Source organism: Heloderma suspectum, chromosome 5 (assembly GCF_057233095.1).
Source record: "Heloderma suspectum isolate Gila_16-S chromosome 5, 16-S_ref, whole genome shotgun sequence".
In the NCBI taxonomy this organism is placed as follows: Eukaryota; Metazoa; Chordata; class Lepidosauria; order Squamata; family Helodermatidae; genus Heloderma; species Heloderma suspectum.
The window spans coordinates 67,985,224-68,013,016 of record NC_139462.1 but is presented as its reverse complement, the minus strand read 5'-3'; the positions used below and the strand labels follow the sequence as shown (position 1 = coordinate 68,013,016).

The following is a 27,793-nucleotide window of genomic DNA, read 5'->3' as shown; positions in this document are numbered from 1 at the left end:
GAGGCGCGGCTTGGTTTCCACGGCAACCGTCCCGCTGCTCTGTGCTGTCAGCGCCAGCGTGGCGGGGGTTGCTAGGTAACGCCTCTGGCGGAGAGGCCTACCTGGCCTGAGGCCTCTCCGGGCGCTTCATAGACCTGCAACCGGGGCAGGGGTAAGATCGGAGTGGGCGCTGCTCGGCCCTCTCGCCCGAGACCAGAAAGAACCTTCCTGCTGCGCGAGGTAAGGACGCGGGCTGGAGGCGAGGTCGGGGGAGGCGGAACCGAAAGCTAGACCGAAAGCCCCCATCCAGTGAGAGGGGCGATTCCCCGGACAGAGACGGGGGACGGAGGGGGCGGCGCGGAGGTCTGGAAGGGCGGATCTAGCCCGGGGCTCCCGCCTTGGAAGCCTCGCGGGGCGGGGGCTGGCTTTGAGGAGGGCGCTTGACTGTCGCCTTCCCCTGGATGTCATGACGGCGCTCGACCCCTTCAGATTCAGAAGGGCAATTGCTGCTCGGCGGCTGGTCGATGATGATGATGATGTAGCAATCCTGTTTATTTATTAATTACATTTCTGTACCGCCCAATAGCCGAAGCTCTCTGGGCGGTTCGCAACAACGACGTTGTCATTTGCCAATACAATACATTAAGAGTTTTGTCCAGAAGTCTCATTTTTGTTTTGTTTTGTTTATTAAAAAAAAACCCGTTTAAAGTACATGTTTCTGGCTTCTGCCCCTTCCCGCTGCAGCTGAGCGGTTGCCTCTATCCAGCGATGCTGCCTGAATTGCTTCTTCACCTTGAAAAAAAAACACCACCCTGTTCTATATAATATGAACAAATAGCCACAGAATTCAAAAGTGCCCTTAGAAAAGTGACTCAAGGTTACACCTGTGCATATATGTTTAGGAATAAGCCCCCTCGAATTCAGTGGAACTTACAACTGAGTGAAGGAAGGGTTGCGCTGCTTGTCTCCTGAACTACCAAACTGCAAAGTAGCCCATCCGCCCCTCTAGTTTAGGGAGCAGGGAGACTGTTTTCGGGGGGGGGGGGGGCTCTTAGTATGGATGTAGCTAGAAGTTACGATTTCATACTCAGGTCTGCTGAAATATGCCTCCAGCATCGGGAAATATTTTAAATTCTTAGGTGCCAGTATCAGATTTGAAGACACAGATGCCTTTGCCTTTTGTACACCCAGTACAGACTAACCTGTCTCACAAGGCGTTTGTGCAGAAAATGTAAATAAGTGTATACTGTAACTCATCTCTGGGGCTAAGATTGGAAAGAAATAAGAATAAATAATCAGAGCGCCATCTAGCCGCTTAGTATGAATGCATCCTTCCACTATGTTAAATGAACAAACGGGAATACAGTGAGTGGTTCGTGGGGTTATTTGGGTGGGTGTGAACTATTGAACTATTCACACACATCATTCATGCATGAGAACGCATTCTCTGTTTTCCTCACAAGAGGATCTTGTTAAAGGAAAGAGTGTGAAGATATTTCAGAGTATTCCTCTGTACTGCTTTCTAGAGGGGGCACAGTTTTTATTTCCAGTGGACAGAAGCCCCTTGGGAAGGTAACATTATTAACATGAACAAACTATTCAGGAGTAGGGCTGCTTCTTTTTCAGTTTAACTCCTCTTCCATTGAGAAAAGAACTGGGTTAAAAGGCATTAGTTACTGTTTGTGTTAACATGGCCATAGTTTATCTGCCTTCGACCTTCTGCAAATGTCATACATGGGAGTTCTGCATTGGTAATAAGAATGTATTTTCCACATAGCTGCAAAGAATGTAAAGACATTTCTAGTCTATTCATCCTATAGTAATGATTCAAACATTTTAAGAAAGTAGGCTCCTTGGTAGAGTGGTGTTCCTGAGGGAAGGGTGTGTCCTTCCCTCAAGAGAATGTCATTCTTGTGACCAACATCTCTTTCTGTCATTTAAATCCAAGCAGAAGATTTGCCTTCACTGGGTCACAAGTTGAGCATATAAGATTAATTTCCTCACATCAAGAAACATGTCTGATGAAGATATTATCAGTACTTTGGCCTACACCAAGAGTCCAAAGTTCTCCAAAAGAACCACTTTTCAGGTAAAATATTTTGATCTTCAAATATAAACTTCTATTTCTCATTCTGTTATCAGCAAAATTAAATTTAATATTTTCTACAAATATTTGCCTAGACACAGTTCATATTTAATATTTAAAGCTAGAAACAAAGGGTCAGATGTAAATGAAAAAGCTGTGTATGGCAGGTTTATGCATGATCGTGTATGGGTCAGAAAAAATATGATTTTCTCATTGTTGGTAGGATGATCACAAAGAGAGGCTCAGATTTTTAAATGGTGTGAAAGATGCTGCATAAATTGTACTTCTTCAGTGTTAATGGTTTGAGTTTGGTAAATGTTCTATGCCCTGATTTATTGTCTTAACCTCCGTAACAATTTACGGACTTTGAAGCAATTTGAAAGAAAACCAACCAATCACAAAATCCATAACAATACCATAGAAATCATTTAAAAACCCTAACCAACTTGGAAAATATTTCAGCAGCCAGACAAAACCTTTATATAAGCGCATAACAAATTGTTGAAATATAGGCTATACATGTTTCCCAAAAGCCAACAGTTTCTGCACTTCAAGAGGAATCTTCCATATCATTAGAACAACTGATGAAATGATCTTACTGTACCCCATTCTAGTTTGAATTTTCTTTAGAAATGTGATACTGTGGTGCTTTATATCCTAAATTGCAGGGAGATCATAGAGAGTGTGGCACTGTCTGAAATATGCAGGTCCCAGACTGTGGGGGGTATTACAAGTCAATATCAGCACTTATGTATACCACAGTATCAAAGCTAAGCATAGATCAAAAGGTGTAATTATTAACACTGGTTTAGTTCTGAGATAAACTATGCCTGAACTGTGTCTTAAGGGCGCAATGGGGAATGGCGGGAATTGGAGGATTTTTTCCTGTCTAAACTTGCATAGGATTGCACCCTTAGTCTTCAGAAATACCTGAGTTAAATGGAATATTATTATTATACAAATATATATATATATATATATATTCATTCAGATGATAATACCTGCTATGTATTTACATGTCTTAGGAAGAGCTACAAGAAGCACTTCTTGCTCGTGCAGCAAGACAGCAAACTGCTGAATATTCAGAAGACTTTGAGAGTGATGAAGGAGGTATACTGAATAACAAGACACCTTAGAGTAACATTTGTGTGTGTCCTCCCACTCCTTTTGTTTCATAAATAACATATCAGTAACGAGATAAAGAATGATCCTAAGCATGTTTACTTAGTAGTAAGTCTCAGTGAGTTCATTGGAGTACATTCCTTACTAAGTACGCTTAGGAGTAAGGATTATGTAAAATAATGCCCTGAAGCTTAATCACAGAGCTTTCATTGATGCAGATCAAACCTTTTATTTTATCCCAGCTCAGAAGCTATTACAATTTCATCTTGTTTTTTCATATGCAGGGAGACATAATGGAGTAGCTCTTTCCATGTAGTGACTTGGATTTTATGAAAAACAAGTGGGACTTGCAATAAAATGTTGCAGTGTAGAGTGCTCCTGTTCAGGTTTACAGCCACTCCATTCCATTCGCCCCCTCCTTGGGTTTCTGTTTTTTCCCTCTAATAGTCAGTCAGCATTCTGTGCCCACTGAATTTGCACAGTCCTCCTAGGAGGGTTTGGGGAGGGGGCTACTTCTGCAAGCTTGGAGTCCCCCACAAGCCTGTTGAAAACTCCTTCTTACATGTGGAAAACTCCTTCTTGGCTACTTAAGGACTGGCACTCTGAGAATTACTCTTAGTATATATGATTTGGTTCTTGAATGTGTATTACAATATGTTTCACATATTTTGGGGTTTGTTTGTTTGTTTTTCTCCCTATTTTATTTATGTATTATTAGCATTTATATACCGCCTTGTTTCCTAAAAAGTCATCAAAGTGGTGGATATTTGCCTTACCTTTTACGCTTAGTTTTGAATGGCTCAAAGGTGTTTTCATTCATTTATGTTTTATTCTATTAGGCTTTAGAGGCTGAAATGGGACAAGGTTTTTAAAGCATTAATTTACTTACAATAATTAAATGCAGGCTTTGAATTGCTGTACACTACACTTTTGAAACTTGTTTCACATTATGCTACAAATGGCTTCAGGAAGCCATAATGGAGGAAGACACACGCTGTTTCATGATTGGCATAACAAAGTCTGAGAAATATGTCAGAAGCAAAAGTGCATGGCAGAATTATGCCTTGAATTGATACATGCTTCCTGCACTTCTTTTTATAAATCAAATGCTCATCTAATCTGTTTTAGATACTGACGAAGAGTTTCCTGAAACTGTGGGAAACACCCCAGAGAAATCAGTTGCCTTTGCACTACCATTATCCAAGTATAATCTTTGCAATGGGAGCACTTTGAAAAGTGAAAGTGCGGATTACTTGTCTTCATCAGATGAAGATGAGAGACCTCAATACGTGTCCATGCTGGAGAGAGAGGTTTTGAGCGAAGAGCGGCAAGCTATCCCCTTTTCACTAACTGAACATTCTGGGTCATGTGAAGGGAGTGCAGCAAAAAAATCCATTCCGTTTGAAATATCTCTGCCAGACCACTACTCTTTTGAAAAAGAAACTGCTGATGACTTGGCTGTGGCAGAGGATAAAGAGAGACCACAAGAAACAACCGTGTTGGAGAGTAAACATCCGAGTGAAGAGATGCAAGAAGATGACTTCGTTTCTGAAGAAGGTTCAGGTTTTGAAGAAGATCAACGGGATGAGGCACCTGTGTTTGATTTGCAGATAGAGAGGGATGATAAGATTCAATACAAAACTGAAATCAAGCCAGTGCCAAAGCCAAGGGGATTCAAGACCAAGACAGCATCAGCATCAGGTAAAGCGAGTTTGTTTCAGTTCTGCTGCTTGGCGTGTGTACTTTTCTGATTTTTCCAATTATTGTTAAACAAAGTAGTTGTATAGATTTCTTTGTCTTTTTAATCATTAAGACTTAATGGAAACTTTCAGAATGTGTGTAAAGGGAAACCATTGTACAGTGTCAGTTAATGTTTTTCCTCTTTGACAAATGGTTTTTTTGGTATATTCCTATTCAAGGGTAAATTTAAGCTATATGTGATTGTTATTTACACATATTAAAAGTTGCCATTTTCTGGTCAAATATGATGCGCTGCAAATATAGCACAGGTGTTTGGCTCTTGAATGCCATATGTTGTTTTTAAAGTTTCCACCATTGAAACAAAGAACTTGTAACAACTTGTAACTGAACCTTGGTGACCAAGAAGGTTCAGAAGAGCATTACACCTGTTGGATAAGAAGGTGAATGCGAGTTCCTATATCATATTGTAACTAGTACTGCGTTTGCTGGAGGAATGACAAAGGTGTGCCCAAGGCCTTAGGCATGCCTAATAGGAGTTTTGGCTTTTTTTGTTTATTTGAATAGTAGATCCTAATGCTATGTCAGAATCTGCTTCCAAAAGTCTCCTTGGTCTCAAAAGAGGTTTGCCTGCTGGCATGAAGAAGTGTTCTTTGAGTCCAAAGCTACCTTAGGCACTCAGAACTCATGCCAGTTCTTTAGATCCAGACAAGGATCTTGACATACAGCAGAAAGGGAGTCCCAATAGGCTGTTTGTGTAAGGAACTTGCCTTTGGCAGGGGACTGGATAAATCCTATGCAGCTGTGGATGATCAAATGCTACTAGTGCTGAGGGAATTGTGCTATTCGTATTTTTACCACTGATAATGTGTTGAATTTTAGAAGATGACCAGATTGCTTAATTTTACACACACTAAAATAGCCTTCCCCAACCTGGGGCCCTCCAGATGTTATGGACTTCAACTCCCACCAGCACCAGCCATTGGTCAAGAATGCTGGGAGTTGTAGTCCAAAACATCTGGAGGGCACCAGATTGGGGAAGGCTGCACTACAGGTTACCACACTGTTTAATTTCTAAATCAATTATTATTAAGCAAAGCCTCAGAAAGCCCTGCGCCTTAATCCAGCTATGTGGGTCAGACTGTAGCTACTCATTGGGAGGGAAATGTACATGCTCATGCACTTTCATTATTGCTGTTTATTCCAGGGCAGATTTCTTTCACTGAATACAAGTGCTGGCCCAAATTAATTATATATTGGTGAAGTATTAGAGATAAGTGGTTATACCCCTTTCAAGTATTGATTCCAGCAGTGGCATAGTAACAGTTATACTGGGTTTGTGTTATTCCTTTCCCACTTGTAGTGTATAAGCAAACTATTCTTCTAGTAGTTATAACTGCTGTTATGCTTGGTGATGTAAGCATTCCAATAAGTACTGCAGGTATTCTAACAAATGGTCATGTGTACGAGACCAGAAAGTGCTTAAGTACAAAACACCATGTGAACCTGTGAAGTCAGCACTTCCTGGCAATTTAAACTGAGACAAAACATGCCTTAATTCATCAATATTTTGCTCTCAGTATTCCATAATCCATATTGCATAAGGGAAATAATTGTATACTAAATTGTTAAGGCTGCAGTCTGACTAAACAGCTTGTATTATTTTTCTCCACTGAGTGGCAGCACAGTTCAAGTATTCTCTCGAAAATGCTGTTTCAAGGTTTTTAAATACGTTATATGCTTGAGGTTTAAAAGGCTTTGCATTTGGAGCTGAGCCAAACATTCAGTTTTGGGATGAAAATTTATCAAACATCTAAGCAAATTATATTCAAACTCAAAGGTTTATCTGTTTTTTATGCATGTCTTGGACATGAATGCCAGCTCCAACAAGACTTTACAAAAGTTCCTATAGGCAGATTTTTAAGGGTCCAGGGAACTCTGCAGCCTCTGAACTAGCCCACAGGGCTGTGGACTAGCTGTGCAGTCCCTGAGCTTGTCTGAACTAGCAGAAGCTCCGTGACCTGACTGAACTGAAGCTTAGACAGAGTCCTTTTATATACTCTATATAAACCTTCTGTTCTAGGAATTTTAATGGTAACAACCCCACCCTTGTTGTTAGTCATATGGGCTGCAAGGAGAGCTTAAGAGAGACGATAAGAGAGGCTCTGCCAAGATTATCTTAGTTGGGTCAGTTGCGTCAGTGGAAACGAAGCTGGGTCAAGTGAAGGGATTGCACCACTCCCTTGTTTGTAAGGTTAGAGATGTTCAGGGACTTAATTCCAGGAGCCTTAATAATCAGTTTCTGAACACTTATTTTTAGTGTCCAGGTCTTTGATGATTTTGAGGGGGCCCTTGAAAGCATACCCAAAATCCAAGGTGCTTCTTGACAATAACAAGAATGAACCTGAGCCAAAGTACATTGTTTTGGTTCAGCTCTACTTGAATCATAGAATCAATGATAGGATAGTATTGATCATCATTTATTCTACTCTAGTATTCTGCCCTGGGAAAGGATTTATATAAATTCAAACAAAATGCCTGTCAGCACAACCCTATTCATGTTTACTTTAATGGGACAAAATTTTGCCCTGGTGGAAACAGTTTCTCCATCAATAGGGAATTATCAATATCAAAATTAATATTAATAATATTAATATCTGTCACTGAAACAAATTGTCCAAACTGGACCTTGAGGAATAAAGTACCATCAACTATGATGTGTGTCTCAAGAAAAATAATAACATAAATTCTTCCTGCCTCATGTCACTTATTGTTCTGTAATTTTTCAGATTGAATTAACTACTGCACCTAAAAACAACAGGTTGAAATTGGAATATGGAATACTTTTCCAATAAAATTTCCCATAAAAGAGTTTGAGCTAATCATTGTCAGTGATTTGGCTAACTTTTTAACAAAGCAGTGGTCATGTGTAAGTTATAAAAGTATTTCTGCTAGTGTTTCTGGAAAGGTAGATGTCAGGATTAGCTCTCTGTGAATTCTTCATTTCATTTTAAATTAAGAACTGGGATTGAATAATATTCTCATGGATGATTGAAATGCCCTGCCATTAGCTGATTAAAAAAGCAACTTTGGAAAACTGTTTAATTTCATCTAAATTAACAAAGTATTTTGAATGCCAGTTGTCAAATACATTTTTTTGTATTTTTATCAGCTGAGAATATCAGTATTCCTGCACTATATGATTATTCAAAGCCATCTCCTCAACCCAGGAGTGTTTTGAGAAAAAGTAGCCATGTGGAGGACTATGAAGGGACAAAGGCAGAGGATAGAGCATCTTACAGCCGCAGGTTGTTTTCGTTGTCTGCACCATCTTCCAAAACAAGTCTCAATGATCAAGTGATGAAATCTGAAAAAAGAGCACTTTCTGAAAGTCCTGGTCCTGAGGTTAGAAAATGCTTCTAATCTATTCTATACTAACAAAGGGCACAAGACAGCCAAAGCAGTGTACTTCTAAGGAGGGATGCTGGAGAATTTAACTTGGTCTGCATTTTTTAAGCAAACTGACGTAATTCCCACCTTGCAGATAATAATAATAAGCAGATTGGAATGCAGTTACCCTCTGGATTGTGCGCTTCCCTGATTGTTGCAATATACTTCTCTGCTCAACAATTATGCATTTTGTAGGGAATACTATACAAAAGCATGTATTTCAGGGGGAAGTGTCTATTTTAGAGAAAAATGCATACAATTTAACTGAGTTTTCATGCAGGCTTTTTTAAATAACAGAAAATGGGATGGAATGGGTTATTGAACACATGCAAAATTGACATGCACCATCTATTCCTACTTGTAAGCCCCACTGTTATCAGTGGCAGAGATCAACACATGTTTAACTGTCTTTCATTGAAATCAATGGAAACTTTTGTATGGATCATGCCCAAAGTATGATACAATTGTGGCATAGGTTTTTAATAGTGAGAAAATGTAATTTAATAAAAACAAGCTCGGAGCCTGATGTTATTCAATGGATATGTGTGTGTACATTTTTAAAGGGGAAATGTTGCTCTAGTGTGCAACAGAATCACAGATGAGAATCTTTAATGTTCTCATGTATACAACTCTTATCAGTAACCAAGGGGGGGAAATTCAGGCTAGGAATACAGTGAAGCTTTATATTGTTAAAACCAGCTCTGAGAAAAAGCGCTATGGATACATTAAGAAACAGCACACTTGTAGGATAAAATTTGTTTTTAAAATCTGGGAGCTGAATTTTACTATAGATCTGAGATAGACTAAATCATATTCCTTTTTAGGATTTATTTGGGGGAAAATAAATATGGTAACTTTCAGGTTGGATTGCTGTAATGCATTATATGTGGGGCTACCTTTGAAAACAGCCAGAATTCTGAGTGGTTCATCCCGATGGAGCCATATTACATGAATTCTTAAGGAATTACATTGGCACCCTATTTGCCACTGAGCCCAGTTCAAGGTGTTGGGTATCAATTTTAAAGTCCTAAACAGCTTGGGCCCCAAATGCCTGAAGCACTGCCTCCTCCCATACTAGTCTGCCCATGCACTAAGACCTTCAGAGGAAGCCCTTCTCCAAATACCATCAGTGGGCGAAATATACTATGCATATACAAAGGAGAAGGCCTTCTCTGTAGTGGCACCCTGATTTTGGAATGCGCTCCCAAAGGAGATACGGTTGGTACAAGCTTTGTTTTCAGCACCAAATTAAAACATTTCTTTTCACACAGACATTTTAACATTTGATAATTTCAATTTTTTAAATTTAATTTAGTTTTAAAAAATTGGTTTATGTGTTGTTATTCGGTTTACTAGTTGAAGAGTTGCTGTTATTTTTGCCTTTTAATTTGTAATTGTATGGGGGGGTTATATTGGATTTGTTCGTTTTTTTTATTGTTTTTAAATGTTGTGCACACGGCCCTGGGATCCCTTGTAGATGAAGGGCGGTTTATACATTTTAGAAATAAATAAATAAGTAAATGTTTGCTTCGTTGCATATAGAGTATGTGACATGCTTGCCAGAGGAGTTACATTGTTGGAAACTTCTTTTAAAGGCAGTTGGGTTGAATTTCATGTGTGAATTATGCACATTAATTTATTTGACATCTTTTACTATCAGTTTCTATTCTACCACCTACTGGTTGAATTGAGATTACAGGTCTTTGTCACACTACCTCACTACAAGAGATAATTAATTTAGAGATGCCAGGATTTTTATCAGCACTACTTTAGAAATGGTCACTGTAATTATTTTACAGATATCTAATCTTTACGGTGCAATCCTATGCATGTCTATCAGAAGTAGGTCCCATCAAGCTGAACTGAATTCACTCCCAGGAAAGTTAGGCTAGGATTGCATTCTACCAGTGCAATCCTGTGTATGTCTACTCAGAAGTAAGACCCACTTTGTCCAATGGGCCACTCCCAGGAAAGTATATATAGGTTTGCAGCCTACATGTATTTATCACTGTTTGGTATTTCTTGAATTTCATTCCACTCTGACTTCACTGCTAACATCTTTTTTTCTTTTCACTATACCCATGTTTTGTTTGTGTATGTGTGTGCACACATGTGTGCAGATGACATTTCATGCATCTGACAAAGTGGGCTCTGGGCCACAAAAGCATAAGCGTTTAAGATGTCACAAGAGACTTTGTTGTTTTTGTATCCAAGGGGCCATGGATTACAAGCTCCTCATCTCCATTCCCTATTCATTTTTCATCAGTGGATGAGAGAACTGGGGATTCCAACTTGACAATATCTGGGGAAGATTCTTCTTCAAAAGGTAAAGGATACTGACTCTACCGTATAATTTTGGAACTATTGATTATAATTGAGATTGTGTCTCTTTTGGGGTGGAGGGGCAAAATTATAAATACCTATGGTTAGATGCAATAAAATCAACTGAGTGGCTAATAATTGAGAGTACATGATCTTGTAATACTCAAATACGTATGTCTAAGTCACCTTTAAGAATCTAAATGCAACTTGCCTTGAAATAATTTCCTCCCATTTATGGGGAAAATTTCAAGCTCTATACTTGAAAAAAATCTGAAGTCAATAATGATCTCCTGCCATTGTAAGAGGGTTTTGAAGAAGTTATGCTAACAAGCTGAAATAATAGTTGGTATTTATCATTATTCTTTAGGATCAGATCTCAGTAGGGAAAGAGTGTGCTATATATATGAGCTTAATTAAATATGGAGGGTTGTTTGAAAAATAAGTTCCTGTGATTCTTTGGGGTATAATTCTTGTATTTTAACATGTTGATTCTATGCACGTGCATAAGTTCTGTGCAAGAGTTAATTCTATACTACATATGAGTATTTTAATTATCCATTTCACAGAATAGTTCCTGCTTAGTTTCCTGCCTGATCTCTTGCTCTGAACTGACAAACTCTTGGCTGTCTTTAATTTATCAAATATAAGTAATTTCATCTTCATGGAGACATACTTGAAATCCATACCACCACAAGTTCCCTGAGTGGCACAAATTTCCAGGGGCGCAATACTTCCCTGTGTTCGGTTTGATTTGGAAAGAAGGTCACTGGAGGCTTATGGCGTTTTTGAATCTTTGAATTTATTTACAAATATATGTTGAGCCTAGATGGAGGCACACAGCTTAACACTCCAAGAGACAGCCAAATCTACTGCTCCACATCAGAGAGAAGCAGCCCCTCAAAGCTACTTGCTCCTTTCCAGGCTCTCTCATGTCTTGCTCAAAAACTCTGTCTGTCCCCTTTGTTTCCTTTCCTAGGCACATAACAATCCTAGATTACATCACCTTTAGCTGGGGTGGGGGGGAGGTATGCCCCATACCCCCTTCTCTGGTTGGTCTTTACTATTCAGAATAATCCAAAGTCGTCCTGTATCAAGAGACAATTGTCTAACAATTAGCTCGAGACACATCACCTGAATATCCCAGGCTATTAACACTCCTATGTCAAGTGCAAGACTTTGTCCAGGTATTGCCTTAAGACAACCCATAGTGATAGTCCTTGTCACAGAAATCAGATAATAAACCCATATCATGTTCCTTCTCTTCATGAGCATGGCACCTACACAGAGAGGGACGCTTATAGAGCTTAGCAGAGTGCTGTTTCTGTATGTTTGAAAGTGCAGCTGAATAGTACAGGAATGGGAAGTTTGTGTTTGCCCCCTTTTTCCCCACTGAGTTCATATCCTCCACTCAGACAAGTATCTTAATTTCAGAGCTCCCATTTCACAGAATACCCAAGTACATGTGTGCTGAGGGGAGGGGGAGAAACCGCAGCTCTCTTAAGCCCTATGAGAATCCCTCTGTTTGGCCAGTGCATCTGTGCAGAGTGGGATTACGCCGCATGTATACTGTGAAATATAAGAAAACTGCACCTAAGCATGCTCACAGTATGACATGAGAGTGTGCCAGAGATGAAATTATGTTTATTTTGTATCATCTAGTGCATAAATGTCCCAACTGATAAGGGACCTGGTGTGAAAGGTATTTTCTAGTTGCATATTAAGTGACACCAGATACAACAATATATTTTCATCATAAGATGGAAAAATCATGGAATACAATAAATATGCCAAGTTTTTAATTTTGCCTGTCTCAGGTAATTATCTGAAATACCTTCATCTTATATAAAATTAATAAAATTATATAAACTATAAAATTCTATAAAATTCTATTTAATTATAAGGGTCCAGATACATTCTCCTGTCCCCTCCAGTCCCCTCCCCACACATGTCTGATTATTAAGCCCGCAAGGGTCCTTTTTTTTACATTAGATGATGAAGCAAAAGAAACTGATAACTGCAATGATCTGAATTTGCTGGAGAGTGGCAGAGAGTCCCCTTCTGTGATAGAACTAATGATGACAACAGTTTATGAGAAAAATAAGAAACTGCACAAGCCTGCTGAAGTTTATCTGGAAGGAAAGCTGCAGGCATTAGAACACAGTGCCACTGAGGATGGATCAAATGAGACAACAAAGGATGATAAATCTGAACAGAAGGTCACTCTAAGGACTTCACAGGCTGGACTGGGTGCTTCAGAGGATTCAGTAAAGGTATGTTTGATAGACTTTTACCATATTCATACTTATATATATATTTACACACACAACACACGGGTATGTCATTTAGGCAGCTAATGATTCGGAATTGTGTTTTTCTGGTGTTAAGCCAGAAAGCTCAACATCTGGTGTCTATTTCAGTTGGAGTTAACCTTTGTTCCCTCTCATCCCACTTAAAATAAATATATAATAGAAGAAGATCAATACGAATGGATGGAGACCTATTGCTAATAGTATAGCAGACATAGGCTTGGAAATTCTGAAGTTCTTGCTGTGGAAGTCATTTCAGCTTGTTCAGGGGAAGGTCCCTGATTCCTCACATACAGTCTATTGTCCCTGTACCCCCTGCCCTCAATTGCTCTGAAGGATCCCCCAGTCCTCTACAGCCTTGGAGATGGGGGGTATAAACAGGGGGGCAGGAGAATTTGATTATGCAGTGCTCCCTAGTCCTTGCTATCGTCTGGTTTATGTTTCACAAACACAGACATTTCACAAGTTTATATCATGGACTTTCGGAGTTATCATGGGCTTATTATTCTGTACACCCAATATCACAAAATAGGTGCTGCATAGGTAAGTCTGCTTTGCCAGGTTGTACAATCAATTTTCTTTTTGGTTTTGGTTTTATTAGGAGGAAGGTGAAGAAAAAGAGACAGTTCCACAAAAAGCAAAATCTTCAATAAGCAGGTAGGAAATTCAGACTTGAAATGTAAGCTCTTTAGAAACATGAACTGCATCAGATCATTATATCCCTAAAATTCAGTTGCCAAACCCCATTGGTTGCCATCTACATTGCTGACAATACTGGGCATGACTACTGTGGAAGGTGACATCATTTTTAACTGTACAGAAAGCCTATAGTTTAATATACAAATCTGAAATGGCAAATTTTGCCAGCTTACATTCCTATAAGCAGATTTGTGAGTTAAGTGACACATGAGGCTATACCAGTATTCAGAATTTGCATTCTGAAATATGTGAAATTTTTACACATTATTGATATATGATTGTGCTTCTAAAATCACATTGTTCTTGTTGAACAGCCAAACTTGTTATTTGTTAGCCTTTAAGGTACTACAAGACTGTCATTTTTGCTGTGACAGAAAGCAAAATGGATACCTCTCTGGAAACTGAACTTGTTTACTTATTCACTTTAGGGGGGGAAAAGGTCATCTAAGTGGCTATAGTCTTTATGAATTTCGCTAGCATGAACATTTCGCTATTGTACCTTTTCCTTTAAAATCCTTCCAAATAGAATTTTTGGCTCTGAAGGGTAGTCTCCAAGTCCGGTTTTCAAACTTCAGATAGTATGAGTATGCAAAGCATAGTTTTCCTCATTCGATTTAAAAGCATGTAAAGGATTTTTATTTAATTTTTTGCTCAGTCTTTTCACTTAAAGTTCTTGAGCTGCTAACAAATTGTTCACTGAAAGGGAAGATCTGAGTGGAATACAAGGACTTTTTTTTCAGAAAAGCCTACACTAATATTGATAAAAGATTAGGAGGAAGCTTTGGGAATTCCATCCCTGCAGGTTAACCTCAAATCAAAACTCCTTAGCAGAGAAAAGTCAGGTACTCTCACCTATGCCTGCCATGAATTCCAACGCCAGTCTCCAGCTCCCAAGGATATAGTAGGTCTTTGAACATGGAAATTTGGGGAGCCATTTTTTTTCTTCCATAGAATTTCAAAAGCACATTTCTCGCTATAAGATACATTCGGCTCAGAATGTAATCATTTTGATACTTGAGTCCTGGAGTCAAACTGGGCTGAGCCATATGGAAGCACATTTTGAGACTTCATGCATATCTTTTCTCCTCTTTAAAAGAGGAGACCTTTTTGCATTTACTGCAAGCTTCAATGTTTTATTTTACCTTTTATTTTACAGATCTTTGAGCTCTACATACTTGAAGAAAACTGGGAAACATTCTCCTATCCCAACAAGTACTTCTGCTCAGTACTTAGGAACATTAAAGGTCTTGGATAACAAGCATTTACAAAAATACAGTGCTGAACTTGATAAAGCAGACAGTTTACGGGCTGCAGTTTATCAGGTAAAAATTCAACACAATTTAAGGAATTTAGACGCTTTTAAGAATATTTGCTTAGAGCAACATGAATGTCCTCAGGTCTGCCAGACACTTATTGAAGATGTGAATATAATAATCCGTATTTCACCTTGCTGAAAAATAGATAGAGAAAAGACTACATAGTTTTCTTTTGATGTTTGTTCTTTCCAAAAAAAGGTTGAAGAGTTATTTCATACTGTATTTTATTGATTCCAATTCAGATAATTTAATTTACAAGGGAGGGTGTTGTGCTAAACTTCACTCAAGGAACCCGTTCAGAAAAGTGTGTGCATGCGTAAGGCATTTTTTTTTTTAATTCAGCACAAAAATCCTGTTTTCACATATACCAAATTATGAGAATAGCTTAGATGCCCTGTGTTTAGAAAACAAATGCTGGTGGTACTGATAATAATAAATTTGATAAAATACATAGTTTCATCACATTACTTCTAAAGATTGCCTATAAATCTTACATGAGACCTTTTGCTTTTCTTTCATAGGACTGGTTGGAAAAGAAGAGAATCTTCCTGTTGGAACTGCAAAGAATAAAAAGAAACAAAGCTGAGACCATGCGGGATAAAAATGAAAAGGTTTGTTTTTAAAAGAGCTGCCTTAAAAGGGACTTAAGTATAGCACATAACTGCTATCAGTACTTTTGGGCATGCTAAATGCTATGAGGTTTGTACAAAAGTGTTCTGAGTTTGAAGTCCTTTTGCTATTACTGTCATCATGTATTAAAAAGCACCTGTAGACTGCAATCCTGTACACATTTACCTGGGAGTAAGTTCTATTGAACTCCATGGGACTTACTTCTCAATAGACACATATAGGATTCCTGCAGTGTTGGGGGAGGCTTTAACCTCACCCTCATCCTAGCGCTCCTGCTCCAGATCGCTGGGAGGAGGGCAAGGTTAAAACTCTCCCTCCTCCTAGTGATATGAATCAGGACTGGTGGGGAGAATGTGTGTGTGTGCGCGTGTGGCCCCCAACCTCCCCCAGCACTGCATGTGGTCCTCGGGCAAAAAGATTGCCCATCCCTGCCTTATGGGAGCAGTAATTCACAATGCATATAAAATTATTATTCTACGCACATTTGTCCTTCAATTCTTCTGACTGAGTCCAAACTTTATGGCGAATGAAATCTCTAACCATTTTTTTACAATGCTAATTTTCTTCCTATGTAGAAAGAAGCTGCTAAGAGAGAAGAAGCACTTGCATCATTTGAAGCTTGGAAGTCTATGAAAGAAAAAGAAGCAAAGAAATTGGCTGAGAAAAAAAAGTTGGAAGAGGCGAAGAAAAGGAAAGAAGCAGAACTAAATGAGAAGAAAAAGGAAGAGGCACAAAAGGCAGTGAGAAATTTTTACCTTGCAAACATTAAACCTGGGGAGGAACCATGCATCAAATGGACATTGCAGCAAACATTCATTGTACTTCTGTGCACATGTTCATCTTAATTAGTGTAGAATTCTGCATATATTGAATCCACGGGATAGGATAACCTTTGCTTTCTGCACTCTGTATAGCAACATTCACTGTAGAGTTGCCAAAATAACTTTGCAAGTAGATCTTTTGATTTTTGAGATCTACTAGTGCGACAAAATCTTTCAAAAGTGATCTTGTAGGCTTTAATTTGTAGATTAATCAATAAAGCTTTAGTGAATTAATCAGCAGGCACCAATTTAATCTGTGAGGCTGAGAGGGGTATATTTGTTTGTTTGGGGACTGGTTTGATTCTGGTGTGTTACTGTAATGGAGAATAAAAATGTTTAAAAAAATGGGGAAGAGTATTTAGAAACTGTAACTGCAAAATACAGCAGTCTGATTAGTAACTGGGAATGTATTATACCAGTTTTGGAACAGCTAAACTGCTGATCTTTTTCCAGGCAAAATTGAAAGTGACACCATCCTTACATATTTTTTGGCGCCAGGTGAAAATTTCATTATTTGTCCAGGCCTTTTAGTTTTGTTTCTGTTTTATGTTGAATTTTTAACTGCTTGCTGCAGTTTGTTATATTGTATTTTAATGGTTTTATCTTGTAAGCCTCTCTCAGAGCCATACCGAAAACAATTATTATATTGTTCCAATAAATTAGGTACAGGTATCCTTTCCTTCTGACAGTAACTGTTAGGTCTAAATAGTAAATTATTTCACACTGATATTGGCACGATTTATGCACATTTAATCAACTACTTAATTGACTGGTTTAAAGCAGATGATCAATCAACAAGAAATTCTTTAATTGCTTGACAACCATAATGAAAAGCACCTAATGAACCTACTACTTTCTTTAGGCTTTTGAGAAATGGAAAGAAAAGAAAGCGGAATATTTAAAACAGCAAATACAAAGACAGAAAAGAATTGAAAGGTTAAAAAAGAAGAAAGAAGAGGAAGTTGTTGCAGAGAAGAAGAAAGACAGCAGGTCTGCTGTTGAGAAATGGTACAGTTAATTAATTTTGAATTTTATATACTGTTATGATTATAGGAAACTGACATATACTGAGTCAGCCCATTAGTCCATCTAGGCCAGTGTTGTTGACAGTGACCCAGTTCCCACAATCACCGCAGCCCACTGTGGCTTATTTAAGCCATGGTGCATTGCAGTGCGTGCTGGGCAAGTTTGGAATATTCAGGCTGCAACTGCAGCTTGTCACGTTGTCTGAATCCGGTGAGACTGAGATGTTGGCATGGTTAACAACCCACCCCAAACCCCTAGACTTGTGGGTGGTTGTTAATCTCGCCAACAACCCATCCTCGCCAGATTCAGACAATGTGACAAGCTGTGGTTCTGGCTTGAGTATTCAAAATGGCATCCTGTCTGCACCACAGCCCACCGTGTCTTAAATAAAACATGGTGGGCTGCTTCATTGTGTGAACCAGCCCACTGACTGGCCTGGCTCTCCAGGGTTTCAGACAGGAGTTTTTCCAGCCCTGCCTGGAGATACCAGGGATCAAACCTGAGATCTTCTGCACGCAAAGCAGGTGTTCTGTCTCTGAACCATGGTCCTCCTCCATACAGTTATGCTGGGAACCACCTGAATCGAGCAACTTCAAGCACAAGATTAAATCAGTTTATCTGGAGGACAGGTTTGTGTATATTGCTATTGCTTGTGATATTTGATTAGAGCACAGACATTTGCTTCCTGTTTTATAACATCTTCTCCTCAACATTTAGGAATGAGAAAAAAGAAGAATTCATGAAGCAAAAGAAAAAAGAAAAAGTTCAAGAAAGAAAAAAAGAAGTAGAACAACGAGTTGAGAAGGAAGAAAAAGATAAAAAAGCTATAGAGGAATATGGGAAATGGCTGGTAAGTGTATGCATTTGTGAGAATATACAAAGTTTGATATACAAATATGCATTCAAGTTTGTTTGTAAACTTCCATTATATAAAGGCAACCAGGAGGTGGCAGTATAATCTTTTTTACTACTTTCCTTTACTGCTTAGCATTCTACAGACATATTGTAGATTTCTGTCCACCATAATAAGATGCTGTTTAGATGATGTAGAGGAACTACTCTAAAAACATGTTCTTTACGCTTTATAGAATCTCCTAGAATTGGAGGAATGTGCTTGTATGTTCCAGCAGAATTTAATGGCAAGCTATTGCCACGAGGAACAGTGAGAGAGGACTGTACATGGTACTTACTAAACTGTATTCGACATTTTGTACAGACAAGTGACAATTCATGATGAAAATATAACAAAGTTTGGGTTTAGATAGCTACTGATAATTTAGGAATAAATAACAATAATGAAAGTGCCAAATTCCCCATCATGGATCACTGCCTTGTTGTGGCGAAGGGGCTTGCGTAACTCAGTGAAACCATAAGCTATGCCATGCAGGGCCACCCAAGACGGACAGGTCATGGCAGAGAGTTCTGACAAAATGTGGTCCACTGGAGAAGGAAATGGCAACCCACTCCAGTATTCTTGCCAAGAAAACCCCATGGAACGTATCACAAGGCTAAAAGATATGACGCCGGGAGATGAGCCCCTCAGGTCGGAAGGTGTCCAATATACTACTGGGGAAGAGCAGAGGGTATTTCCAAGTAGCGCCAGAAAGAGTGAAGCGGCTGGGCCAAAGCTGAAAGGACACTCATCTGTGGATGTGTCTGGTGATGAAAAGAAAATCCGATGCTGTAAAGAACAATATTGTTTAGGAACCTGGAATGTTAGATCAATGAATCAAGGTAAGCTGGAGGTGGTCAAACATGAGATGGCAAGATTGAACATCGACATCTTGGGAATCAGAGAACTAAAATGGACAGGAATGGGCGAATTTAATTCAGGTGACCATCATATCTACTATTGTGGCCAAGAATCCCTTAGAAGAAATGGAGTAGCACTCATAGTCAACAAAAGGGTGGGAAAAGCAGTACTGGGGTACAATCTTAAAAATGATAGAATGATCTCAGTACGAATCCAAGGCAAACCATTCAACATCACAGTAATTCAAGTCTATGCCCCAACCACTGAGGCCGAAGAAGTTGAGGTTGATCGGTTCTATGAAGACCTCCAACACCTTCTAGAACTAACACCAAAAAAATATGTCCTCTTCATCATAGGGGACTGGAATGCTAAAGTAGGAAGTCAAGAAATCACCGGGATAACAGGCAGGCATGGCCTTGGTGTACAAAATGAAGCAGGACAAAAGCTAATAGAGTTTTGCCAAGAGAACACGCTGATCATAGCAAACACTCTTTTCCAACAGCACAAGAGACGACTCTACACATGGACATCACCAGATGGTCAATATCGAAATCAGATTGATTATGTCCTTTGCAGCCAAAGATGGAGAAGCTCCATACAGTCAGTAAAAACAAGACCTGGAGCTGACTGTGGCTCAGATCATGAGCTTCTTGTTGCAAAATTTCGGCTGAAATTGAAGAACGTAGGGAAAACCACTAAACCATTCAGGTATGACCTAAATCATAGCCCTGATGAATATACAGTGGAGGTGAGGAATAGATTTCAGGGATTAGACCAGATAGACAGAGTGCCTAAGGAACTATGGACGGAGGTCCGTAACATTGTTCAGGAGGCAGCAACGAAATCCATCCCAAAGAAAAAGAAATGCAAGAAAGCCAAGTGGCTGTCTGATGAGGCTTTACAAGTAGCTGAGGAAAGAAGGGAAGCAAAAAGCAAGGGAGAAAGAGGAAGATATATCCAACTGAATGCAGAGTTCCAGAGAATAGCAAGGAGAGACAAGAAGGCCTTCTTAAATGAACAATGCAAAGAAATCGAGGAAAACAACAGAATGGGAAAGACTAGAGATCTCTTCAAGAAAATTGGAGATCTCAAGGGAATGTTTTGTGCAAAGACGGGCATGATAAAGGACAAAGAAGGCAGGGACCTCACAGAAGCAGATGAGATGAAGAAGAGGTGGAAAGAATACACAGAAGAACTATACAGGAAAGATCTTAATGTCCTTGATAACCATGATAGTAATGTCCTTGATAGCCATGATAGTGCGGTCACTGAACTTGAGCGGGACATCCTCAAGAGTGAAGTCAAGTGGGCCTTAGGAAGCATTAGTAACAACAAAGCTAGCGGAGATGACAGTCTTCCAGCTGAGCTATTTAAAATCCTAAAAGATGATGCTGTTAAAGTGCTGCATTCAATATGCCAACAAATTTGGAACACTCAGCAATGGCCGCAAGACTGGAAAAGGTCAGTTTACATTCCAATCCCAAAGAAGGGCAACGCCAAAGAGTGTTCAAACTACCGCACAATTGCGCTCATTTCACATGCCAGCAAGGTGATGCTCAAAATCCTACAAGCTAGGCTTCAGCAGTATGCGAACTGAGAACTACCGGAAGTACAAGCTGGGTTTCGAAGAGGCAGAGGAACTAGAGATCAAATCGCCAACGTTCGCTGCATCATGGAGAAAGCAAGAGAATTCCAGAAAAACGTCTATTTCTGCTTCATTGACTACGCTAAAGCCTTTGATTGTGTGGATCACAATAAACTGTGGCAAATTCTTAAAGTGATGGGAGTACCAGACCACCTTACCTGTCTCCTGAGAAACCTGTACGAGGGTCAAGAAGCAACAGTAAGAACCGGACATGGAACAACCGAGTGGTTCAAAATTGGGAAAGGAGTACGACAAGGCTGCATATTGTCACCCTGCTTATTTAACTTATATGCAGAGTACATCATGAGAAATGCCAGGTTGGATGAATCAGAGGTCGGAATTAAGATTGCTGGGAGAATTATCAACAACCTCCGATATGCAGACGATACCACCCTAATGGCAGAAAGTGAAGAGGATCTAAAGAGCCTCTTGTTGAGGGTGAAAGAGGAGAGTGCAAAAGCTGGTTTGAAACTCAACATTAAAAAAACGAAGATCATGGCATCTGGTCCTATCACTTCCTGGCATATAGAAGGGGAAGAAATGGAAGCAGTGACAGATTTTACTTTCTTGGGCTCCAAGATCACCGCAGATGGTGACTGTAGCCATGAAATTAAAAGACGCTTGCTCCTTGGGAGGAAAGCTATGGCAAACCTAGACAGCATAGTAAGAAGCAGAGACATCACCTTTCCAACAAAGGTCCGTCTAATCAAAGCTATGGTTTTCCCAGTAGTAATGTATGGCTGTGAGAGCTGGACTATAAGGAAGGCTGAGCGCCAAAGAATTGATGCTTTCGAACTGTGGTGCTGGAGAAGACTCTTACAAGTCCCCTGGACTGCAAGGAGGTCAAATCAGTCAATCCTAAAGGAAATCAACCCTGAGTGCTCATTGGAAGGACAGATCCTGAAACTGAAGCTCAAATATTTTGGCCACCTAATGCGAAGAGAAAACTCTCTGGAAAAGACCCTGATGCTGGGAAAGACTGAAGGCAAAAGGAGAAGGGGACGGCAGAGGATGAGATGGCTAGATAGCATCACCGATGCAATGAATATGAACCTGAGCACACTCCGGGAGGGTGCGCAGGACAGGAAGGCCTGGCGTGCTATGGTCCATGGGGTCACGAAGAGTCGGACACGACTGAACGACTGAACAACAACAACAAGTGCCAAATTACATATGACATTAAGGGCGCAATCCCATGACCGCTAGTCAGTGGCTAGACAGCCATAGAATAGGTTGGTTCCCGGAGAACCGACCCCCTCCCGCGCTGCCTCATAGGCAGCATGGATCGGCCCTGCACTTGTAAGAGCAGTGCAGAGCGGCGAAAATGGGGCGTTCCTGGCGGCGGGGCGGTGGGAAATGCTGATACGACACATCCTATGTGTCATCCGGCCACCGCTTCCCGTGCTCCAAGGTCCTGCAGCTAGACAGCCGAAACTGGCTGCCTAGCTGCAAAAGCTGGGCATGGGGGAGTGAGGAGGAGATCTGCTCCTCCCCACTCCTCCTGCCCTGCACTGGATAGGTGGTCGCCCCCAGGCTTGGAGGCGACCGTCGATCCAGGTAGGATTGCTCCCTAAATGAGTAGTTTGGCATTGCATGTATCCTTTTAGAACTGTAAATAGCCACTGGGGGGCCCAGTCAGGGTCAGGGCTGCTGGAAGGGGAGGGGGGTTAACTCTCCCTCCTCACTACACTTAGGGCAGTATCCAGTGCGGGCAGTCTGCCTGTAGTAAACATGTTGTGCTAGAGGAAACAACTGCTAGCACAACAGGGAACTAGCGTTTGGTAGTGCAATTCAGCTTACTGTCTCTCCCTGGATTCAGAAAGACTCATCTGTTCCTGCTTCTTTGGTTCACATTTTTTAAGTCCTTTTTCCAGTTATGATAGTTCTGGATTTGCTTGTTTTTAATAAAAGGGGAAACCAATTGTTTCTGTAGAGCAAGATGGCTACCTCACAATGACGTTGGTATGCATGCCACTGCCACAATGGTGGTTTCTAGTCCCGATACTATAGCCAGTGACAGCAGAGTCTTCTCTTCTCCTGTTCACTGCCAGGAACAGCCGCTTCTTCAAAGCCAGGTCAGCACAGCCCAGAACCAGCAAAGCGTAGCAGCAGCAGCAGCTGCACAAGTGAGTGAATGTAGACTAAAGGGAACCATTTTATAGATGAGACTTTTCATTGCTTAGAATTGTTAGAATAATTATACTCATTGCTTATCTTTTATATAGGTGTATGCATAGGTAATAGTTTTGGCGTTATGGAAGTTAGAGGATTCTGATTCGCTGTTGGAAGTTGTTTAACTCTAGGCAGTTTCACAGTGCTGTTGACAGGAACCAAAATGTGCAATACTGACCTGCAACAAACAGCATCGGCTCGCTTAGCATGACCAGAGCCAGTTTCTCATTCTTGGAAAAGCCCGAAATTATATATTATGTCAGAGCACTAATCACTGCAGGTGGGACAGTTATGTCCTTAAAGAGATCCTACAGCCTATTGTCCACTTGATACTTCTGCATGTTTCTCATTTGCTGTGTATTGTCTATACAACTTCCCTCTATCCACATTTCATCCACTCACTCCTTGCAGTAATATATCACATTTTACAAGCACTTGAAAGGCATTTTGTACTTGTGAAGAATGACATTCTTTCCCAAGCTATTGGATGCATTGTTATTATGAGTGCTGTGCAGAACATGGACAGCTATTCTTGTGTTTTTATAGCACTGCCATTAAATTTTAAGTGTTTACTTAAAATCACTTAAAGTGATTACTTAAAATCAGCACTTAAAGTGGTGTCAAATTAGTTTAGATAGCGATCCCCTTTTTTGCCAGAGAGGATAGCCCTATTCACACATTCTTCAGAATGTGGGAGGGCTAAGAGTGAGGGCGGGGCTGTGCATGCTGGCCCCGCCCCCAATGTCCCATGCATGCTGGGCCCTGACCCTTCGTTCCCCATACTCTCTGGTCCGTGTGACTAAGTCTGAAGCGGAGTTCTACTCGCGTTCAGGTGAACATGAACGTGATTGGGGACCTCCCTGTGATTGGGGATCATTTTATCAGTATCCTTGGTCACATGGAGTATTCACCTCATGTTCAGTTGAACTCAAGTAGAACCCCCTTCAGATCTTGCTGCTCCTAACAATGAGGGTGGGGAATGAAGGGGCAGAGAGCATGACCTGATGCTAATGGGTACATTGGGAGCGGGGCCACCATGCACAGTGCCAACCCCACTCTGAAGGATGCAGGGATTGAGCTGGTGACTTCAAGTGATCACACTGTCTGGAAAGTTTATCATTTCTCCTGGATACTTTTTTATTTTCTCTCTCCCCAGAGCATGCTTGTGATAGCTAAATCTTGTGAGGATGTCCATGTCAGTTTCACATGTTTTCATTCATAAGTCTGTTTTGTCCCTTTTCCACATCAGTCTGCAAATATTTTTAAACCGCATGAAAATTCACATTTAACTTAAACACATGAACATGTTTTTTTCAGAAAATATGCATTTTGTCCTCTTTTGCCCTAATGTGCATTTTTGTACACCTTTATCCCAAAATATGCATTTTAATATGCATTTTAATACACATTTTGGTAAACTTTTTGAGCTAAGACCTGTATTTCAACATTTGGAGAAGCATGGTAGGGTAACTGCATTCCAGTCCACATACTGGGAAGTGTGAAGCCGGTCAGTTCTCTTAAAAATGTGGTTGTAACAACATCCCCAAGCATGTGTTTCATGCTAAACTTTCTGTAGCCCATATTAAAACATTTTATTCCAGGAGACCTTTCAATTTTACTCTGAATCACTAGTTTAAACAAACATCCCTACGACTACACTCTGCTGGATGCAAGTTAATCAAGCTCCAAGCATGAGTAATTTGGATCATTCAAAGAAGGAAAACCAGCATAGTTTTGTGGTTAGAGTGTCAGAGTACAAATGAGGAGACTCAAGTTCAAATCTTCAGCCATGAAGCTTACTGGGTGACCTTGGGCCAGCCACTCTCTCTCAGCCTGAACTCTTTCACAGAGTTGTTGTGAGGATAAAATGTGTATGTGTGGTGTGGGGAGGAGGGTGTTTCGTGTGCTGCCTTGTGCTCCTTGGAAGAAAGGCATGAAAATAATAACAATAACAATTCATACAGATCTCCCTTTCCCTGTAATGGCCTGTTTTTTTGGCTGTGCATGCATCAAGGGGGAATGAAGGAAACGGGGCAATATCCAATTTTTTTTCCCCATTATGCTAATTATAATGTGCAAGCATTGGTTCACACTAGCAACATCATTAGCGCTAGTGCTGGGACAATGTTGGATACTACCCAAGGCCCTATTGAGCCTTGTGTGGATCCTCTGTGCACTTTGTTTTAGATAGGACTGGATCGCCTTCGTATGTACACTTACATACTCACAGCATCATAGCCATTTAACACTCTCTCGGTTAGTGTTGGCTCTGCCCTGTGCACACATATCAGCTTGGTGCATTTCACCAATACAGGTATTAAGGTTAAGATCTCTAGGGTCAGTATGTCAGCACTGCGTCTGTTAAGTGTTCCTTCAGTATGGTGCATCTTGGAGATCTGTACATGTTATGGCTTTATATAACTTTGAAGTTAAAAAGGGATACTAAAGTCTTCTCAAGAGTACTGATCAAACTTTTATATATTGTGTTTATGATTAATACTTAATAGATTAGTACTACATAGGTTGAAAGGGATAAGATGTTGATATTAGCAGATATTGAAACCAAAACTCTGTATTATCAAAGCACCCAAGAGTATTCTGTGGGTGAATCTTTAGCTGGATGTGCTCAAACACTATCCAGAAAATTATTTCTTTCTTGTTTCTCAAAGCTCATATTCTATATTTTCAGCATGTCCAAAATCACATTGTGGTAATAATGTTATACATAAGGCTGTCATACATAAAGAACAAATGAGTGTTAAATCATCAAGCAGACATTTGTTTTACAGTCTCCTTTCTACAAAAGTATAGCTAAAGTGCTGTTTCGTATTGAACTTCAGTAAATTCCACACCTTCCTTTTCTTGCACTTGGCTGTAGTCCTGGACACACATATCTGGGGAGTAATTCCCATTATGCTTCATGTGACTTACTTCTGAGTAAACAGGTATAGGATTGTACTGTTAGGGTACCAGCATGGCTTGCTAGGACATGCTGGGAGTTGTAGGACTTCTTTCTGTCTAAACATGCATAGGATTGCACCCTTAAGCTCTTATTTTTTGTTTCCAGTCTCTGACTGATTTCAGTCGATCTACAATGCTGAATTAAGAGCATGATTTGAACTGCGGAGTATATCACATGCTTGTCATGTTGAATATAACATGGCTTTTATGGAAAGCCATTGGTTTACTAAGGATAAATTCTTTCTTTAACAAAGTCAAATGATGGTATTGGCATAAGAGACAGAAGAATTCCCATATTATGCTTCTTGCATTTAAATTTGTTCCTGGCATTTGTATTGACAAACAAATGTCATAGCCATTCCCAGAATTGCCTCTTGGTGTGTGGGTGTGCACACATGCTGCCAGGTTTCCAGTGCAAAAGAATGCTGTTGTAATCCGGACGCTTCTTGCTTAGTAACTTTGTGAAACAAGCTACTACTTTTCAATCAAATGATGTTTTCTCCAGCGTCTCATTTATCTTCATTGTCTTTTGAGGAAGCATCATATTTTATTGCAGAGTAATGTCCTCCCTGTGAATATCTGTGTCTTCCCTTTTGAAGGGAATGGGCTGATTTTATCGATAGCAGTTTAAAAAAAGAGTTCTCAGGGTGCTTGATACCTTTAGCTTTAACATATAGCTTTTCTCTACGTCCATTTAAGGAATCTATTACCAAGACAGTGTTAAACGGTACCTAGCCAAAGGAACTGAAGGGTTTGTTGATTTCACTTGGAACTTCAGAGGTTAACTGAGATAAGGTCAAGCTCCAAATCAACCCTTCTCTAAGCTTCCTGATTTCCCTGGTGAGGCTGACAGTTGTCTGCTTGGCCATTCTTGTAAACCTTGAACATAAGTGAAGGGTGAGATGGTCCTCTTCATGATACGCTTTGTGAGAAGAACAATTTTAAAGTCGCATTGAATAGATAATTTGTTTTCTGTGGTTGTATTTGAAATATTTGAGATCGTGATAAATATAATTCCATAAGGGCAGCTATCTTTATAAAGAACATTATTAGTTGTAGTAATTGCTGCTGTTAAATGCAGCCACAGGAATTCTTAAATGGTCATTTTTCTCCACCAAACAGTGGATATTCAAATATTTATAATTAGCACAAACTAGATATTTTTCTTGTACCATCGATATTTTATTTTAATGAGGGAACTGGTGGAAAAGGTTAATTAATCGAAAAGCAAAAATAGTATCTGCAAGCCTTCTGTTTAGCCCTCATTATTTTAATTTTCTGGAAGCTGTAACAAAGCCATTAGGAATTTATGGCATTGTTACCATGACATGAAGATATCAGAATTGTTTCAGCTAAATTATTGAAATCCAGTTTAACAGCAATATACCCACTGTAATTAAAAATAGAAATCTACCTAGATAAATAATACTTAAGAGATAAGTACAGAGAAGCAGACATCTAGTGTGCCTGTAACTCTGTAAAGAAATATGAGGTTGTCTTGTAGAGATAAATTACCAGCTAATTAGCATTTATCCAAGCAAAATGTTACTAATTATCTACTTACAATCTAAGTAGTACAATCTACTTTATTATAAACAGGAAAAGAAAGAGATGAACGAAAGGATTCAGAACAAGCAAAAGAAGCTCCAGGTCATTCTTGAGGATGAAACTCCACCTCCATGGAGCCCACCTGGTAAAGCTGTGTCCTCAAGAAGCTATTGAGATGCCCAGTGCCATGAGGAAAGTTCCAACATTCTGCCATCATCTAATCATCATTATTGCACAACATCTGATTTTAACATGAATT

General features: G+C 39.8%; 1 protein-coding gene across 1 annotated transcript; it reads left to right on the top strand.

Moving 5' to 3' along the window:
* On the top strand, window positions 1–27,793 carry MAP9 (microtubule associated protein 9). The gene is made up of 15 exons (XM_084860278.1): window positions 1–219; window positions 1,931–2,068; window positions 3,091–3,175; window positions 4,316–4,888; window positions 8,058–8,290; window positions 10,550–10,661; window positions 12,647–12,927; window positions 13,565–13,620; window positions 14,819–14,984; window positions 15,500–15,589; window positions 16,184–16,348; window positions 17,292–17,437; window positions 18,173–18,305; window positions 22,905–22,979; window positions 27,586–27,793. Exons 2-15 carry the CDS (start codon window positions 1,994–1,996, stop codon window positions 27,706–27,708), a joined length of 2,313 nt encoding a protein of 770 aa, XP_084716404.1. The 5' UTR covers window positions 1–219; window positions 1,931–1,993; the 3' UTR covers window positions 27,709–27,793.

What these genes read in the sequence shown, in the direction of transcription:
- MAP9 (XM_084860278.1), top strand. Translation starts at nt 1,994, where the DNA reads ATGTCTGATGAAGATATTATCAGTACTTTGGCCTACACCAAGAGTCCA. An exon ending in CCAAAAGAACCACTTTTCAG is followed by an intron (nt 2,069 to 3,090) that starts GTAAAATATTTT and finishes TACATGTCTTAG; the next exon opens with GAAGAGCTACAAGAAGCACT. An exon ending in CAGCAGCAGCAGCTGCACAA is followed by an intron (nt 22,980 to 27,585) that starts GTGAGTGAATGT and finishes TATTATAAACAG; the next exon opens with GAAAAGAAAGAGATGAACGA.